Source organism: Pimephales promelas, chromosome 21 (genome assembly GCF_988280905.1).
Source record: "Pimephales promelas chromosome 21, fPimPro1.hap1.1, whole genome shotgun sequence".
Taxonomy (NCBI): Eukaryota; Metazoa; Chordata; class Actinopteri; order Cypriniformes; family Leuciscidae; genus Pimephales; species Pimephales promelas.
Genome location: NC_142789.1, coordinates 1,537,801 through 1,558,035, shown reverse-complemented (window position 1 = coordinate 1,558,035; position 20,235 = coordinate 1,537,801). Strand labels below are relative to the sequence as shown.

At 38.2% G+C, this 20,235-nt stretch overlaps 1 protein-coding gene across 5 annotated transcripts in view; it reads right to left on the bottom strand.

Annotated features, from left to right (window-relative positions):
* The window catches only part of pbrm1 (polybromo 1), a 35,635-nt gene that overhangs the window by 3,601 nt on the left and 11,799 nt on the right, over positions 1-20,235 (bottom strand). For 3 of the 5 annotated variants that reach the window (XM_089124931.1, XM_089124932.1, XM_089124933.1), the window contains 13 exons: positions 18,688-18,793; positions 15,721-16,360; positions 15,418-15,629; positions 13,208-13,393; positions 12,543-12,700; positions 12,173-12,427; positions 9,670-9,815; positions 8,717-8,874; positions 7,210-7,393; positions 6,870-7,074; positions 4,623-4,824; positions 2,948-3,097; positions 927-1,067 (listed from right to left, as the gene is read on the bottom strand). In XM_089124931.1, coding sequence (XP_088981057.1) covers positions 927-1,067; positions 2,948-3,097; positions 4,623-4,824; positions 6,870-7,074; positions 7,210-7,393; positions 8,717-8,874; positions 9,670-9,815; positions 12,173-12,427; positions 12,543-12,700; positions 13,208-13,393; positions 15,418-15,629; positions 15,721-16,360; positions 18,688-18,793 — 2,743 coding nt within the window. The remainder of the gene's footprint in view (positions 1-926; positions 1,068-2,947; positions 3,098-4,622; positions 4,825-6,869; positions 7,075-7,209; positions 7,394-8,716; positions 8,875-9,669; positions 9,816-12,172; positions 12,428-12,542; positions 12,701-13,207; positions 13,394-15,417; positions 15,630-15,720; positions 16,361-18,687; positions 18,794-20,235) is intronic. The other 2 variants (XM_089124934.1, XM_089124935.1) reach the window with 2 other exon arrangements.

Here is a 20,235-nt window from a genome sequence, read left to right as displayed (position 1 = left end):
ACACATAAAGCCATGTTTTAAGATAATTTCTGATTAAATAGAACGCTTAAGATTGAAATTTGGACACGTTGCTGTACTGAGAACAGGTTTTATCGTAGTTTTTGACTTGATTTGGACAAACACTACGATAAACCTGTTGGAAAGCATCTTTTGCAACGATTTTTGTGTGAGCATTTCAGTGATTTTCACGTCTTTGTAAACTAAAGTTCAATGCGTTTTACCACAGAAACCGCTGAACAGCACCATGTGTCCAAATTTCAATCTTAACCGTTCTATTTCATCAGAAACGATCTTAAAACAGGGCTTAAATACTTGTTCTTTAAAGCTACACTGTGTAACTCTTTTAGTTTATTCTTAGCTAAAAACACTTAGTTCTTTCAAAATATATGTGCTCATTAACGTATATTTACTTCGTTCAAGTCATAAATTATTCTCGTGAGTGTTTAATATGTCATTGGAAATACATACGGGTAAGGGTTTCTAATGTCGGTCGCCATGTTGCCCCTCCATCTTGAAAGTACATTAACCAAAGAGGGACATACCCGTTAATTCAAGCGTTTACGTTTGAGTTAACACTCATGGACGAGGCCGAACTGGAAGCCATGTTAATCATGGACTACATTGGCCACCGTAGGAGTTAATTGAAAGGAACAGAAACTAATATTCACTGGATGGTCATATACCTTTTCACCACTAGATGGGGGTAAAAATCACACAGTGTAGCTTTAAATAATACTTACTAACAGACACAAGTTTTTATTTCAGTGCAGTTAACAAATGGGACCTTGCTATAAAGTGTTCCCACAAAGAAAGAAAGACATGAGGGTGAGTTTGCTCTATGGTACAGGTAGCCCCTCTTGTTAGGACTGGAGAGGCAGACAGGAAGCAACTGCGAGTGGGATGTGTGGCTGTGAAGTGGTCCTTACCCAGATACGGCATGCCAGGCTTTCCCCACGGGAAGTGGAGAGGTATGGGATGTAGAGGCATGCCGGCCATGTTAATCATGCCGTCGACAGGCCCCTGAAAGGGCAGCATGGGTGGCCTGTAACTACCCAGCATGCCTTTTCCTTGGAAGAGGAAGGTGGCGAAACAACACACGCATGCATCAGTATATCATGCAGTTATGAGAATGAATTCATGCACTACATGTAAATGAAACTACAATTAGAGCATGTAAGCTGATTTCATGATGAAACGTGAAACACACACACACACACACCCCGCCAGAGGCCCGTGGCCCGTATCCACCCGTTTCCACTGAAGAAGGCCTGATAAATCATCTTTGCAATGGCTGCTGGGACTGGGACTTGCAATGGAAGCCACTTAGTTGAACAGCTTCGGTCTTCTCCAATGAAGTTGAGCTGCAAAGCTACTCCAGCAGCTATTTTAGTATTTATTAATATTATTTTGAATTATCTTTTACTTTCATATTTTCACTTCATATTTAAAGGTACAACTAGAGCCAGACCGATATATCGGCAGACCGATATTATCGGCCGATATTAGGCATTTTTCCAAACTATCGGTATCGGCAGTTATAATTTTATTTTTGTAATCCATCTCATAGCACTAAACTTTTAATTTAGGCTGATATTATTAGGCTAATATATTAAATTAGTATATTATTTATTATCTGTACTATTCTACAGTATATAAATTAATTCAATCTCATAGCACTAAACTTTTCATTTAGGCTGGGTTAAAAATCGCAATTTTCTCACGATTTACAAATAGTTGGAAACATTTGGGATATTTTAAGTAATCAACTAAACAAAATATATAACATTGGCCTAGTGGTTTTTGGATATTTTACATCAAAAGTACCTTTAAGTTAAAGTCATTTAGTCATCAAGTTTTTGCTATTTTTAAAAATAATTTCTATTTAAATTTATTTTTAATTCATTTTTTTTACTCAGTTTTTTACATACATTTTTTTAAATGGGAAGTGTTTATCTATTATTCATTTTTTAATTTCTGCTTAAATTCGGTTATCTGCCACTTTTAAAAAAATAGTTTTAGTCAACAAAAGCAACACTAGCGTTTTTATTTTTGTAATCCATCACATAGCACTAAACTTTTAATTTAGGCTGATATTATTAGGCTAATATATTAAATTAGTATATTATTTATTATCTGTACTATTCTACAGTATATAAATTAATTCAATCTCATAGCACTAAACTTTTAATTTAGGCTGGGTTAAAAATCGCAATTTTCTCACGATTTACAAATAGTTGGAAACATTTGGGATATTTTAAGTAATCAACTAAACAAAATATATAACATTGGCCTAGTGGTTTTTGGATATTTTACATCAAAAGTACCTTTAAGTTAAAGTCATATAGTCATCAAGTTTTTGCTATTTTTAAAAATAATTTCTATTTAACTTTATTTTTAATTCATTTTTTTTACTCAGTTTTTAAATGGGAAGTGTTTATCTATTATTCATTTTTTGATTTCTGCTTAAATTCGGTTATCTGCCACTTTTAAAAAAATAGTTTTAGTCAACAAAAGCAACACTAGCCTTTTTATTTTTGTAATCCATCACATAGCACTAAACTTTTAATTTAGGCTGATATTATTAGGCTAATATATTAAATTAGTATATTATTTATTATCTGTACTATTCTACAGTATATAAATTAATTCAATTGAAACTAAAACCATTTTAAATGCTACAAGTGAATATTTTTGGGATAAACAACCCGTTTGGTCATTATTCAGCTCTCAAGTCAGTGGAAACGGATCATTTCTGAGAAAAGAACACCATTCCAATGAAAAAGGGGTAGTAAAGTTTCATGATCGTTACAGTTCATGCAGTAATGGAAGATATCAGACGTTAGTTTTGAAATCACAGACATGCTGAAGATGGCACCGGAGATGAGTGTGTTAGCAGTTAGGCTTCGTATTGCAGCTCTGTGTGTCCACCACACCTGAGAGGGGTTACCTGCCATAGGCGTCATGCTGTGGCTAAGCATCCCCATGGGGGTCGGGGGGGGCACTAGCCCCATTAGCGCCCCTACTGGGGTACCTGCTCTCGGGGAGTTCTGCGCGGCTCTTTCCCGCTCCTGCTGCTCCGCTACTTTAGCTGCCCGCTCTGAAACGACGACAAAAGGATAAAACAATTTGATGTTTCATGGAAAACCTGAAGACATTGTATCCCGTGCATAAGGCCGTGTGTCCACCCCACACGCGTGTTTTTTTTTCACGCGGCTGGCGTTTGTTTTCAATTGTTTTCAATGGGAGCGTCGCGTTTTTTAAACGAGGTGCTGAGCAGTTTTTTCACGTTTTTTACTGGTCGCCTAGAGTTGAAAAATCTTCAACTTTGTGTAAAGCCTTGTTCACACTACATGATTTTAAAACGTCGGGCTGAACTGTGCGGTTCACACTACATGACTTGCTCTCTGTGAAATCAGGAGTGTTCAAGTTGTTGAGCTGTTCACACCACACGACACAACGTGATTGATCCACAACACGAGGTGACGCACTTGACAATAGAGCCAGACCGATATATCGGCAGACCGATATTATCGGCCGATATTAGGCGTTTTCCAAACTATCGGTATCGGCAGTTATAATGGCAGATAAATTAATATTTCAAAAATAAAATAAAAACGGACGAAACACGCTTGAACCATGTCATGAGTGTTGGAGTTGTATAGTTTGTCCACCAGAGGGCGCTCTACACCGTTCCTGTTGGCAACACTCGTTGAGTTGGTCACGATACATACATTGCTTGAATAACAATTAAAAGAACATCCGCATCAGTTCTCTTAACTCAAATAAGCATGACAACGTTTGTGACTATCATGTCCAGTTTCAAATAAATAAGTAAAATATCGGCCGATATATCGGATTTTAAAACCCAAAAACATTTGTATCGGTATCGGCCTTCAAAATCCTTTATCGGTCGGGCTCTACTTGACAACCAACGATTCTATCTTGTCTACAAACAACTTTTTGTCACGAAAAATAGCGCGATAAGACGAACCGGAAATGACGCAAAACGGCACGTGCGCCAATACCCAGCGAAGAAGAGAGGAACACAACACGCGAAAATGGACGTCAGACAGAAACTAGTGCTGCAAACTGTTTGCGTGATGATTTGCTCTGAGAAAAAAATGCAATAAAAGATAAAATAAGATTTACCCGACCTTGCTCTGATTGGCTGGAGCTCATGACATCACTGAGGTTGAGTTGTGTGAAAGTTATATATAAATAAAATATCGGCCGATATATCGAATTTTAAAACCCAAAAATATTTGTAACGGTATCGGCCTTCAAAATCCTTTATCGGTCGGGCTCTACCTACATTGTACATACATGTAGAAGTACCATTGCTAGACACACTCGGGAATGAGCGTGTGCAACTGTGTTGAAAATAAAGCGAACCACCTGTTTGTAACCGAACAAAATGGATGGAAAATATTTTTTTTTTAGTATGAAACAAATTATTTGCGAAATCATTTTTTTTTCCTGCGAAATCATTTACAAGTAAACTGATATTCTGCATCATAGCAATGAAACGTCCCAACGTAAAAAAACACACAGCAGAGCGGCTAGCGTTTTCAGCTTTAGTGGACACACGGCCTAAGCGTATCCATGGTTTCCAGGCACTTTACCTTCGTACTCCGCTTTCTTAGTGGCCTCCAGGTTCCTCCACTCGGTGCCCACCAGTCGACTGAGTTCTCCAAAAGAGAAGTCAGGGTGCTGGGCCTTGATGACAGCTCTCATTTCACTGCTGAAGAGGATGTACCCACTCATGTTGATCTTCCTTTTTGCCCCCTCCTTCTTCGACAAACCCTTAATGGACTTCGGTGTGGACTGTGGGATAATCAGATGCTGATAATCTAGTCTCGGCATGAGACAGGATGAATAAGGCTACTCGTGCTACAGTACTTTAGATTCAAGTCACATACAAAAATACCAAAATCACTCGCTTCAATATGATTAGCAAGATTCGATGTAACTGGACAGCTTTAATTGATAGCAACTTTCTACAGAACTTCAAAATTCGAAATCTCGAAATCGCGATCTCGAAATTACAGCCAGTTGATAATACCTAGAATATCAAAATCGAGCAGACACACTCTGTCAGTTCAAATCTAGACTAAAAACACATCTCTTTAACCTAGCATACACATAACACACTAGACTTCCTTAAGCATAGTTTGGATCAGCCGGAACTGGGAACACGTCCCGTAAATCCTGATGTACTTGGTACATCATAAGAAGGATGGCGTCTACGCTAATTTTAGTCTCTCTATTTAACTTTATCCCGAGGGACCCTCAATGGTGGACCTGCGCCTGGACCCATCCCGACTCATCCCAAAGTGCCGGCCTCATCGACACGACAGCCATCGGCACTGATCCTCGACATCTCGTCTCCAAACCGGCGTGATTACTCACACTTCCAAACAGATGGAAATGGACAAATTCTCTTAATGTTTCGATCCAATTTGACTTCTAATGCTGCCCGAGTCACATGGTTACGGCATTTCATTAGAACGAATGCGTCAATAGAGCCGCCATCTTGGAACAGGGGAGCCCGTCCACTTCAATGCATCAGCGTCAATGTAGACAAAGGTCTAACGAAAATAAAATCACCATAAATCATCATGAATGCGATTTTCCACTGTTGGAACATTTAATATTCAACAATATTATTAATCTGCCTTACTTAGTTCACTTTGAAGTTAATTTTTGGTGTGTTTTATCTTACCTCAAGGGCATCCAAGATGTAGGTGTCTTAGTTTCCGCAGTCGTTTTAATTTTGATATTTTTAGATCAAACCGTTGTTGTCTATCAGTCATATAATGGAGGTCTATGGTCACCACCTCAAAGAGCATGCAAATTAAACATGATTTAATGACTCGTGAATGTAAGTACACACTGATGGCCTAAGACACGAAACGAGCGGTTTGTGTGAGAAAACCAACAGTATATCGTTTTTACCTGTTGTAATCACAGCCAGGTCCAAGTGATCTGAGGGCGCGGGCGCTTCGGTCTGCACAAGCGCTGGAAGTGATCTCTCGCGCGGTTGTGAAAAAAATTATGGGATTTCCATTGGGATTTCCTGTATATCTAAATATGTTTAGATCTTCACAGTGAAAGGTAACACTTCCCAAATCTCTGTGTAAACAATGAGTGACGTACACACGCGAGGATCACTTCCAGCGCTTGTGCCCGTGGCCTCAGAGTACTTCAAAGTGCCTGTGGTTACAAGAGGTAAAACGATATAAATACTGTTCTGTTTTCTCACACAAACCGCTCGTTTCGTGTCTTAGGCCATCAGTGTGTACTTACATTTACGAGTCATTAAATCATGTTTAATTTGGACTTCTCTGTGCATGCTCTTTGAGGTGGTGACCATAGACCTCCATTATATGACCTAAAAATATAAATCTTTGACTAGAAACAAACTTTGTCGTATTATTTCCATTTTATCACCGCGAAGCTGTGATAAATAAAGGTGACTTGATTATCAGACAATACAGTAGATAATACTATGACGACTTCTACGAAAAGCCCCTTCTGAGATCAGTGGTTTAAATCACCTACTGCTATTCCTATACTGCCCTACAAAGGCAAAGCGCAGTAACTACACATTTGGTCAAAAATGAGTTAAGACTTGTAATGGGCTTTATGACATGTGTTCTGTCTTGTGAAAAAAAAAATATCTGGGTTAAATTATGTCCCGTTTCTGAGATGCATTACCACATAATCTACCCATAACATGTTTGACTGGCTGGTATAAAAACTTTAAAGGCCTTTTTCTCCATTTCTTTGTTTGCGTAGTTACTGCACTTTGTCTTTGTAGGGCAGTATAGCTCTTGCACAAGCACAAACAATGGTCAGAGCCTGCAGACCTGCGGGGGGGCATAATGCAGCATGTCCATGTCACCGGTCAGCTGAGTCTGAAGCTGAGGCATGCAGTGAGCGTCAGAACCGTCTCCATCATCATCACCCAGATCCTCCAGCTCTTCATCCGTCATGTCCGCAAACTTGGCCTCCAACTCTTCGATCTTCTTATCGAGCAGTGGAGACGGCTCCTTCTGAGGCACGATGAGCTTTCTGACGGACATAACCAAAAGCACGACTTCAATTTTCAAAGTTGGGAGTGAAACGAGCCACCCCACCGCTACACACAAGTCTGTTTTCTAAGTAAATCAAGTTTTTATTTTTCTTGGGATTACTGAAGCAACTGACCGAAAGTAATAGATTTCGTCCTCGACTACTTTGGCAGACAGAGAGAAACGCTTCAGCCCTTTAAACTTCTTCATTTGCTTCTCGCTCTCGATGTAGCGGCTCTCACACAGCAACACATCCTCCTCCGGCATTTCAGTTGGCCGGCATGACAGGAAATCTTTGAAAGAAGACACTGTACACTTCCCTGAGGACAAAAAACACTCCAGATGAGGGAGAAGACATGGTGATAAGATTTAACCCGGGACACTAACATATCACTTCATGTAATAATAGTCCTTTCAATGTACTCAATATATTTGAAAGCACTCTTAACCCTCAGGTGCTCTTCTGAATTTCTAAAAATCACAGCTTCATGGGAATGCTATGAAACTTGGTGACTTTTATGGCATTGGGTATGTGAATACAAAAAAAAAATTGAGGTCATGATCCGAGCATGCTAAGTGGTCATAAAAAAAATAGTCACACTTGTTGTCTTCGGTCAAAAATGACCGACCCATAGGAAATGAATGGGAAATTGACAACAACAAAAAAATTATCTGAATTTTTGTACGTGCAATCTACAAATCGGCCACAATTCTAAAAAAAAGTACACCGCAGGAAAGGGGTGACACTCTACAACATCTAGAGTGCAAAACAGACAAACCCACCCACACATACAAACACACTTTTATACACATACACACCAATAAATTTTGATTACAAAAAGTGTGTTTTGAATTTTTAAAAATCACAGCTTCATCAGAATGTTACGAAACTTGGTGACTTTTATGGCATTATGTATGTGAACACACAAAAATTTTGAGGTCATGATCTGAGCATGCTAAGTGGTCTTAAAAAAATAGGTCAAAAATGACCCCCATAGGAAATGAATGGGAAAATGACAAAAACAAAAAAATGACAAATTTTTATGTATTTATTTATTTTTTTAATATTTTTTATTGTTATCAAAAATCGTTTTTGAGATTGTTTCAACTATTTATTCAAATCCACCAAAAAAAAAAAATGTGTTCATAAACAGCTGGGGAATTCACATGCCTCTCCATAGAGAGCTGCACATGCCATCTAGTGGTTACAACATGATTCTACGCTTTTTCTCTATAATGTAACCAGATGGTGCTAATTTTCTTCAAAAAATATTTTTTCCTGAAGGCCTAGACTCTATATTAAACTGAAATACTGCATTAATATTTTTTTGAAAAAAAAAAAATATATATATATATATATATATATATATATATATATATAGAAAATATATATATATTTTTCCATGGCAAAAATAGACAATAAATATTGCATACATATTAATAAATTCAATCAAATTGTCTCAAAATACTAAATTACAAAGAATAAATATTATAGAACAAAAATAAATTGCATTGGTTCTACTGGGATGGAGGAAATTTCATTTTTAGGTGTCCGGTCACTTAAGGAAGATAACAAGTGTGACTCCGAAACGAAGAGCACCTGAGGGTTAACTTAACTTCGGGACCAGCCCAAATACTGTTACCTCCAACACAGGTCATAGGGCAGGCCTCTTCCAGGTTACTGAGGAAGACCTCCTTCTTGTAGAACATCTTAGTTGGTTCATGCTCGGTCTCCTCGGGATGGATGAAGATGGGCCCGAAAAAATAGGCAGCTCCGTCTCGCACCCACATCTTCTCTATTCTATTACAAGACAAAATCATTTATATATCATCAAGACACACTGTCATGAATCCAAGTTTGCTGGTCTTGTTATTATCGACATCTTAGGAAGGGGCAGATGGGATTTAGCATCTGTAGCTATAAGTACACAGAAATAAAATAACCAAGGATTGCAATGCAACATTAAACAGTCCGTTTACAGTATTTTACAATCACTTTGTTACTATTTCCAGAACCTTGATGTCATTTTTCACACCATTGAGTTATTAAAATCGCGATAATCAAACACGGTTTTAAATTTGAAACGATAATACTAACCGTCAGTACATTTTATCGTGGTTTATAGTCCCATCCCTAACACAAAACTCATAACCAATGATCAAAATGTTCATTTTTCAAAACTCAAACCCTTTTCTCAATTGCCTGGATAAAATTAAAAACGGCCGCAGATATGGTGGTACGAAGCCGAAGAAAAAGAGTGTTTGTTTTATTTTTTAATTTTTTACATTTTAGCGCCCCCGATGCCCCCATGGCAGAGTTGGGTATTACCAGGCTAGTCCGTTCCCAATTGATTTCATTGGGGATATTCAAATTAATGAACCAATCAGTTAAACCCTTGATCAGCTCTACCAAACGTGGATGTTTTTCCACTAAGAAACGAACATTGTTCTTATATTTTGATTGATACTGTGAAGCTGCTTTGATGCAATCTACATTGTGAAAAGCGCTATATAAATATACTTGACTTGTATGGAAAAGAGCAGCATGAATATTTTGCTAAATATCTCCTTTTTTGTTTCGTCGTTGGTACCCTACCTGCCCACGCGGTTGCGTACGAGCCCGTGGGAGCGGATGTACACGCAGTCTCCCACTTTCAGCCACATGTCGTTGTAGCAGAGCTGCTCGTAGTACTGGCAGCCTGGCTCGCCGTTACTGACCTCCAGGGTCACATCCTCCCTCTCCTGAGGACACAGAGTGATGGGCAGGCAGCATGTGTCAAAGATATATTCAATATCAGTCAATATACACTGCCACTACCCAAAAAGAGTTGTTGTTTGGATTTAAAAAGGCAAATTGACAGTTCTTCTAACCCTAATTGATGGAGTGTGTAGCTTTTCATTTCTTAAAGGGATACTCTCCGCTTTTTTTGGAAATAGGCTCATTTTACAACGCCCAGTAAAACACCCTGAAACTGTTCAAAAATATCTATATAAAAACATTTATGTAGTGCCTTTCAGCTGATCTTTAGTCCCGTCCAGAAAAAAAAAAAAATCTTTATTTTACATGTCATTTAAATTGAACATCACTGAGCCCAAAGCAGCAGGAATCATGTAGATAAATATTTTAGAAACAGTTCTGAAGTCCAACAAAATAAGCAATGAACAAATAAAATATAAAACAACATGAAATTAGATAGACAGTCTTATATATTAAGAATATGTTAAAAACCAAAACCAAAAACGTTCATATTTTTAGAAAAGATGTGAATTAAAACAACAATAACAGATAAATTCCGTTAAATAAATGTACCGAATTATCCATTTGTTTTCCGACAGGGAACATATTAAACGAATCAACGGTCCACATTTTGATTGACAGCCGTCACAACCTAGCAGTGACCGTGTTTACTCCTTTCTTTTCAACCATTGGATAGTAATATAAAACACAGCTGTTGTTTTTGTACGTTACTAATGACGAAGCGCTGAAAACTATGCAGAAAAAGTAATAAGTAAAATGCTTTCTTAAAAAGGCAAAAGAACGCATGCACGATTTCTTAATATGAGACTGACGAAAATGCGGGACATTTCCTCAATATGCGACGTGCAGGACAAGGGGTGAAAATGCTGTGTTGGGACGGGTGGTCACCCTAGTTATTGAATCCATTCAGCTGATCTCCGTTACTGGCGGTACCACTTTTAGCATAGCTTAGCATACATCATTGAAGTGGACAAGACCATTAGCATTTCTCAAAAGAAAATGATCAAAGTATTTCAATATTTTTCCTATTTAAAACTGGACTCTTCTGTAGTTACATCGACTACTTTCAGGCGCTGCGTCATATCATTAACGCCGGCTGCACTCAGCGTACGGCAGTAAAGCGTCGTGATTATTACGCAGGAATGAGAGTATAGTTCCTAGCCATATCAGCCTAGAAAATCACAACTTTACATTTTCCGTCGGTCTTAGTGCACGATGTAACTATAGAAGAGTCAAGTTTTAAACAGGAAAAATATTGAAACTATGTGGTCATTTTTTTTTTTTTTAGAAATGCTAATAGCTTGTGCACTTCAATGATGTATGCTAAGGATTTTGAAGGCCGATACCGATACAAATATTTTTGGGTTTTAAAATCCGATATTCCAATATATCGGCTGATATTTTTTTTAATTATTAATTTTATTAATTAATTTTTTTATTAATTCATAATTTTATTAATTTTTTTAAACAATTTTTTTTTTATTAAATATTGTTGGATTTCACACACGTGTAAAAGAAAAGCTAACTTTTCTGCACAAGACACGTTTGATACTTTTTCTCTATGTCTAAATGTTCACTCCTCGCAAGTATAGCTTACATTTTACAATGCAGGGACTGTAACTAGAGATACGCTAGTTATAAATACAGTAATCATTACTTTATTTAGGCAGAAAACGTTCATTGTGGTTTCCAAGCTCATTAATGTTAACGTTAGCGGTCTTCCACTGATGATAGTGGCATTAGCTAGCTTTGTGGTTAGCTAGTCTATGATGCATACTGATGATCATACTGCAAATTGTAAAACATACATTTTCAATATAACAGGCCAAGGAGAGATGATTGAAGTGTGTTTCGTCCGTTTTTATTTTATTTTTGAAATATTCATTTATCGGCCATTATAACTGCCGATACCGATGTTATGGAAAATGCCTAATATCGGACGGCCGATATATCGGTCTGGCTCTACTAAGCTATGCTAAAGGTGGTGCCGCCAGAACCGGAGATTCTGAATTGATTCAAAAACGGTAAAACTCAACAGTTTAACTCTGGGGGAGTTGTAAAATGAGCCTATTTCCAAAAAAAAAAAAAAAACAACCGTGGCAATACTCCAGGATGACAATGTCAAGATTCATCAGGCTCAGATTGTGAAAGAATGGTTGTGAGCATGAAGAATAATATCCACACATGAATCGGCTCCTGAATCCAGAGCTTAAATTCACTCAAGGTGTTTCTTTACATTGTCAATACATTTATTTCCATCAAGAGGTGAATTCATTTTTGGTCAAGATCGTGTATTTAATTCGATGAATGCATTTTTTCGGCGTGGCAGTGTACGTCTTACCTTATCGATGATAGATGGTACAGCTTTCCCATCCTCTAGCACCTCAGGAGGCTTTTCACTGTCCTGTTTGGGTGCAAACATGGAGGCCACCCGGACCACAGGCAAGGTCACTTCACGAATGACGAACTTCACCGAGCTCAGGGGCATCGTCCACATCTTGATCTTTTTGAAGGACTTGGTCTTGGCAGAATAACGAGACTCGCAGACAAAAACGTCTTCAGGTCGGAAGCTGTCAGGCTGAAGCTTGAAATACTCCTGAAGTCAGAGCAGATTTATCATGTCATTTTGTCACATGTCATTCATCATTTATCATTTTAAAGCTTAGTATTAATGCAAAAATGTATTTTGACTCATCGCTGAGTGATATTACCTTCACAAACATGACGACACATTTGCCCATTATTTTATTGACTGGAATTTTGTTGAAATAGTCGCTTTTGAAAACTTCTTTCTCCAGAAATTTGCGTGTTGCGAGGTGAAATGTTTCGTTGGGTCTGTAGAACCAGCAGCCATAAAGCCAGTTCTCTCCTTCATGATACATACACATAGTTAGACAAGAGCTACACATGTTTGGGGTTGGTAACATTTTTAAAGGCTGCAAGTAAAAACAATAATATTGTGAAATACTTCAAATAACACTTTTCTATTTCAAAACATTTTTAAATGAAATGTATTCATGTAATGGCAAAGCTGATGCATCATTACTCCAGTCTCAGTGTCACATGATCCTTCAGAAATCACTCTAATATGCTGATGTGCTGCTCAGAATAATTTCCTATCATTATCATTATCGTACTGCTTTTTTATTTTTCTAGAAACCATGATACATTTTTTTTCTAGATTCCTTGATGAATAGAAAGTTAAAAAGAACAGCTTTTATTTGAAAATTTGTCTTGCTGAATATCAATTTCTTTCATTTTTCAAAAATTGAAACTGTTCCCCAAATCTTATCAGTAATGTATATTCTCAATCAATAGTGTTATGAACATAATATGCATGACAGCATATCTATGTAATGGTTTATGGGTGTAGTACCGGCATCATCCTGCCAGAGGCGCTCTATGCAGACGATGTGCGGCTGCAGGTTCGGTTCTGTGGGCTCCACATAGACGTAGTCTCCCACATGGTACATGTTGTCCTTGAAGCTGCAGTCCTGGCTGTAGTTGCGCTGAAGGACTCCCTGCCATCCGCCACCGGCTGTGTCCTCGCTCTTCTCAGCCTCTGGAGATCAGTGTCAACACATTAATAACAGCCGTCGGCACCAGTGCACAGTTTAGGGAGCAAAAAGTGTGTTTGATCACAGGAGAGAACTCCCCTAAATCAGTGTTTTGTGTGTGTGGAATAAAGGAGACACTACCAAAATTGTGATGGTTAATAAAGACTTATGGTTTATGGTTACTAGAGCCAGACCGATATATCGGCAGGCCGATATGATCGGCCGATATTAGGCGTTTTCCAAACTATCGGTATCGGCAGTTATAATGGCCGATAAATGAATATTTCAAAAATACAAAAAAAATGGACGAAACACACTTGAACCATGTCATGAGTGTTGGAGTTGTATAGTTTGTCCACCAGAGGGCGCTCTACACCGTTCCTGTTGGCAACACTCGTTGAGTTGGTCACGATACATACATTGCTTGAATAACAATTAAAAGAACATTCCCATCAGTTCTCTTAACTCAAATAAGCATGACAAAATTTGTGACTAATCATCTCCAGTTTAAAAAAAAATAAAAATAAATAAAATATCGGCCGATATATCGGAATATCGGATTTTAAAACTCAAAAATATTTGTTTCGGTATCGGCCTTCAAAATCCTTTATCGGTCGGGCTCTAGTGGTTACAAAATGTCACTTGTGTAAATGGGTCAATGGTAAATAAGAGTTTCTAAGATAAAGATACATTAAAAAAACTAAAAAAAAAATAAAAAAATTTGTATCCATTTTAATACAAGCTCTTAGAAATGTACTCTTTTTTCATGTAGGTAATATGGCTCTGAAAAAAACATTTTTAACTGTACCACATTTTTTATCAAAGTGACGAAAAATGTGGTGTAAACATCAAGTATAAATTAATTACATATTTTCCTTAAAACATTTGAGTGTACTGTGCACGTCATTATTATCAAAAAATACCCTTTTTAAGGAAAGAATTTGTTTTTTTTTATATCATGAAATATTAATTGATAAATATTTCACTTGAATTGAAGGATTTCGCTTGAATTCAAAAAATGAATCTGAATTCAGAAATGAAAAACATGCCTATTTTTTCAAGGTAATTTTTTTTCCCAAAAAAAGAAATATGAATTCATAAATATTTCTGAATTTAAAGACAGAATAATAAAAATATGTGAGATAATATTTATCTCATATTTTATTGACCTTGATTTGGCAGATTATGCATAATATTATATATAACCAGTATATATAAATGTAAATGTTTATATATATACTGTATAAGTACTTTTTTATGTAAACGCTAGCACTAAGCAAAAAGTACTAAATGTATATAAGTATTTCACTTAAAGGAGTAGTTCACTTTTCAAAAAACTTTTGCTGATAATTTACTCACCCCCATGTCATCCAAGATGTCCACGTCTTTCTTTCTTCAGTCGAAAAGAAATTAAGGTTTTTGATGAAAACATTCCAGGATTTTCTCCATATAATGGACTTCAATGGGGTCCAAACGGTTCAAGGTCCAAAAGACAGTTTCAGTGCAGCTTCAAAGGGCTTTAAACGATTCCAGACGATGAATAAGGGTCTTATCAAGCGAATCGATCGCTCATTTAAAAAAAAAAAAGTTTAAGTTTTATAAGCTCAAATGCTCGCCTTGCTCTGTTCTGTGATGCGCGTTCGTGACTCTCCTGTTCGAACTCGTTCATCAAAATGAACAAATCTTTTTCCAAGTCAATTCGTTCATTTCGTTCGTTAAATGAACCAAATGACAAGAAAAAGATCTGTTCATATTGGACCCCATTGAAGTCCATTATATGGAGAAAATCCTGAAATGTTTTCATCAAAAACCTTAATTTCTTTTCGACTGAAGAAAGAAAGACATGAACATCTTGGATGACACGGGTGTGAGTAAATTATCAGCAAAGTTTTTTTTTAAAGTGAACAACTCCTTTAATTAAAAAAAAAAACAACTTGAATTCAGAAATTAAAAACATGTTTATCACAAAAGTATTGCATTATATGATGTGTTTCTGAATACATACAACTGAATGCTAGCGGAGCAGTACCTTTTTTCTCTTCTTCTCTCTTGAGTTTATCCTCTTCGTACTCTTTCGGCAGCTTCTCTTTCTTCTCTTTCTCCACGTCGCTGTGCAGGTGTTTCGTGGTGTAACTGAGGGCGGGCGTCAGCAGAATCTCTCCGTTCTTACACAGCTCATCTCTGATCCGGATGAAGAACTGCTGGAGCTCCACGGAGTCCTCGAAGATCTCAGAGTCCGTCCTGCGGCGACACAATTCAAACATTTGGTATCGTGCAAACCAACTCTTTACCTCTCCAGATACACAAACCCCGAGCACATGAAGAGCATCACCTGTGCAGACGCCTGGCTTTCTCCAAAACTTCAAACATATGGTCCTGGAAGACATCTAGCCTCCTGTAACGGCCCTTGTCCACGTTAGCTCTGATGATCTCAAAGTTCAGTGGAGTCTTATCGGAGTGGTTCGGATCGACCGCCGGGATCTCCGCCAGGGAGTCGCTGTAGCAGCGCCCCTCATCATCCTGGTGGCCAAGCACCGAGACGAAGAGATTGCGGATGAGCTCCTGGATGAGCCGTGCAACATCTGGGACATGCGCGTCGTCGCCGCCCTCCAAGTCTCTCCGCGTCTCCAAAAGCACTTTGTGAAGCACCAATGCATCTTTGTAGATCAGCGATTCAGGTTCGTTATAAGTGCAGGCGTTGTTGAACATCAAGACTAGATCTTCCACCAGAGCGTCAACATCCTGGTACTTGTTGGCCAGCATGTGGCTCTTGACCTTCTCCATGTCTATGGGTTTCTTGATGGCCACATAGTAGTCTGGAAGCTCAGCGCGGGACGGGAGGCGGAGGAAGATGGTGCTGAGGCGGCGTCCACGCTTGTCAGTGTAGTTCTTCACCGCCTCGTAGAGCTCGTTGAGTTTCTGCTGGAGAGGGGTCAGGTACTTGGACTTTTTAGGAGAGATGCCACTCTTCCCTGGAAAGACAGAACGTGGTGGTCAGTCACGGCTTCTCCTAAGAGGACTGGTCAAATCCATAACTCCTGAGAGCTTAAATTCAGAAGTGTTTTAATGTTAAAGTCCCCGTGAACCGGAAGTTGCAAACGACTTTTCTCCAGTGTTGTGACGTATTTCAGAGAGAAACGGAATACTAAATGAGTCAAAATAGTGGGCGTGGCTTTTTTTCCAACTAGCACCTGATTGGATCTAGAAAAATGGGTGTTTCATTCTGAAATGGATGATGACGCAAGTTTACACACGCTGTCAATCAATGCTCGCTCGGCGCTCGCAAACACACAGTAGCTGTCAGTTGGAGGGGTGTGGTTATGGATGTTAAGGAGACACCCAAACCGTAAAGCCTACGTCATCGGGCAAGGTCCTCCAATGCAGAGGGGAGGGGCATTTTCAAAATTTGATTAAAGATTACGAAGACAAAATTTTTTTTGGTGTGGATTGACTTGCATGTGTGAATTGTTCACCACAAAACAAACAATTTAGGCAAACAAAGTAAGTATGGTCAATTTTGATTTCATAGGGACTTTAAAGTTAAGGTAAAAATCAAGCTTTAAATGTTGTTTGTATGCCTATGTGGTGTTTTTAATATTCAAATTCTCAAAAACACGGATTGAAATCGCTGGTGTTTCTGACGTAACACAAACGACCTTGTAACCAATCAGATCAACGTGTGATCGTCAACCAGCGGATCTCTGAGCTGAGTGAGTGAGTGGAGGCGGGGCTCATTTGCATATTCATAGAACTGCGTATCCTAAATGAGGCAAAGGTGTAGAGTTACATTCAATTTTTTTTTCAAAGAGTTTTAAAGCGAGACACAGCAGGCAAAAACGTAAATTTTTCATGCAGTGATCAGTTGAGATTTTGGGCTTCAATATGTGTTCTTTCAAGCTGCTATTAAGAAAATTTTGAAAATATACATTAAGATGTTTATTTTATTACATTTAGTTTACTTGCGGCAGTAAATTTCTCCCGAATTTACTAAGTTAGCATTCCAGCGCGTCACGCCGCTCGCTCTGTGTGTTTACTGAAGTCAGTCATGAGAGGTATCGCTGAAAAGCTCTGAATCTCCTGTACAACGCTGTGCAACCCAAATATGGGCATTTCCTTTCTATCAGTAATCGTGAATGTCCAAAGAGTGATTTAAAGCTAATGACGAACTCTCATTGGCTACTGCTGGTTTCCGCTGACGTGATTCTCTGAGAAGCATCACGTGGTGTACTCTGCCAATGTTAACTCATTGAGTTACTGCAGTTGTAGGCCTTATATGCCTGCCATGTTATTAAATAATCAGTTTTCATGAGCCTGAAATATATTATTATTACTAAGGGCCTGAGCATTTACTCTGTTTTGAGAATTTTTTTCCAATAGAAATGTATTAAATTCCCTACTTGAATCTTTAAATGTCTTTTTCTCAAAATGAGTTTTTTGTCATTCTCCAGTCAGCCTATGTAGCACATATGTACACCAAACTCTCCAGTTATTCACTTCCCAGTATTCTGAAGATTCTTTTCAGAGGGATTTGTTACTAAATCATTCCTGGCCTGATTTATGTGACGTTTTAATAAAAAAAAAAACATGTCGAAAGTGTACTTAGATTTCCTAGGTAATGAAAGCATACATCCTGAAATCCCTCTGAACTTTTTTTTTCATCTTGTGTGTAAACAAAATGAAAAAAGAATTTTGCACCTGGCTTTTTCATATGTTCAGATCTACCAAAATATATGCAAAATTGCACATATTTAATGAGATAATGCCTAATTTGCATTAATAAACATACAAATTTTAAAAACTTAGTAAAAGTAAAAAAAAACGTCCTCAGTTGTAAGTAATAAACTGAGGAAGTTCCATGGTGATATCTAATATTTAAAAATGTAATGTCTTGCCTTAAGGGATAAAATTATTAACAAGAGGGGGACTTTAAAAAGACATGAAACTGTGTACAACAATGATTATTGGTTCTGAGATGAATGCTTTGTTCTTTTTCTGTAGGTCGCTTTGGATAAAAAAAGTCTGGTAAATGCATAATTGGAAATTTAAAAATGTATTTGCAAAAGATGCAGAAAGTAGGAAAGTTTGAGAATTTAGTTTTAGGAATTCCGAGTGGTGTAAAAATGACACACTTCCAACTTAAAAATACTGCATTTTCTGACTCGTTCTGCTTGAATTGATGAATGTCCAACAAAGAGTGTCTGACAAACATGCATGTAGGTTCAAAACAGCCTTCACGATTTGCCGAAAAAAAAATCGTGATTTTTCTGATAAAATATTCCTGATAAAAAACTAAACATACTAATTTTCAGCTTGGGTGAAACGATATCCTCGTCATCCGGCGGTGGTCCAAGTTCCCTTCGTTTTTCTCTTAATATCTTCTCCAGAACGTTGGCGTCATTGTAAACCTAGAGTCAAACCAAATAACAAGCTAGTCATGAACATACTGAGCATTTAGTATTATAATCCCTACAACAATGAAATTCTTAAGAAAGCTCATTTTCATGCTCATTTACTCGAGACCAGCGGTCCCCAATCCTCTTCCTGGAGATCTACGACTGTGTTCCAGATTTTCCCCACCTCGTTCTTAGATATAATGTCTGGAACGACACTCAAACTCGGCGTACATCGATCAACCCCAACCTTGGCCAGATTGAGTAGTCCACGTGACGTCAGTGGGTTAGTTAGAATGTTTCGAAGCATCGAAAATACATTTTAGTCCAAAAATAACAAAAACTGAGCTTCGGCTGAGCTTCGGTTACAGTCTGAGGGAGACGCACGCTGTAGAAAACAATCTTCACAAACATGTCTAAGGATTTCCACACAGAGGAACACTTGCATTTTTATTTAAACCCGAATACACGGACGCACCACACACACGTTGCCGCATCTTACGTCACCAGTGGCACTGAACACAGATCCACAACACAACCGGAAGACAACATAATGCTGAATAAAGTCGCAGTTTTTGTTATTTTTGAACATGACAGGATTGGTAACACTCTCAGTCGCAGGTTCCTAAACCTGTAAACCTATTTTACATGCTTTGTTTCAGAGTGTCTCCACCTCTATGTAACCCTTCTTGAAAGGTATATCCACTACAATGTATAGACCCCTTTTGCGCCGATGTCACAGTTACGTCACGGCGCTAGCTGGAGGCAAAACAAAGTGAAAACTGGAGGCGGCCAATGCAAACCAGCACAGATTCGGCTACATAATAAGGAGCTTAAATTACTTTTATTATTATTAAATTTCATCTTGTTGTGTTGTTTGGTGCAAGTATCAATGAAAAATGAATATGCAGTATCTGGATTTTTTATTTCTAGAAAATATTCACATGATTAAAATCGCACCGTATTGACACTCTTTACATTGTCGTGGTCTCGGCGCTGGCTCGGCAGAACTGCGGATCATACGCACGAGTCTTGTACAGGACCATATAGGCATCTAAAGCTTTATATGCCCTCAGTTTCTCTTTACGATCGGTTTCTCTATAAGGTAGGTGTAGAAGTCCGGCCACTCAACCGAGGTAACGTACGTTAATCCTGTCAGATCGATGTATTGAGTGAGCGTGTAGGCGGCTACGGGTCGGCCAATCTGGTTCCGTCCGTTATAGATAACTTTTGGAAATAACAATCGCGGTCCTGGACAGTGAGTGACCTTACACATTAAGATAAAATCTGATTTTCTCCAGTCATTGTTAAAAAACAAGCTAATAAAACTTGCTAACTAGCATTAGTGAAGCGGCCAGAGGGATCGTTCTGCCTCCACCTAAGCTCCGCCCACATAAAAACGTCACCATGTTTACCAACTGAAAAGAGGTCTAAATTCCTTAGTCAGACTTGGGTAA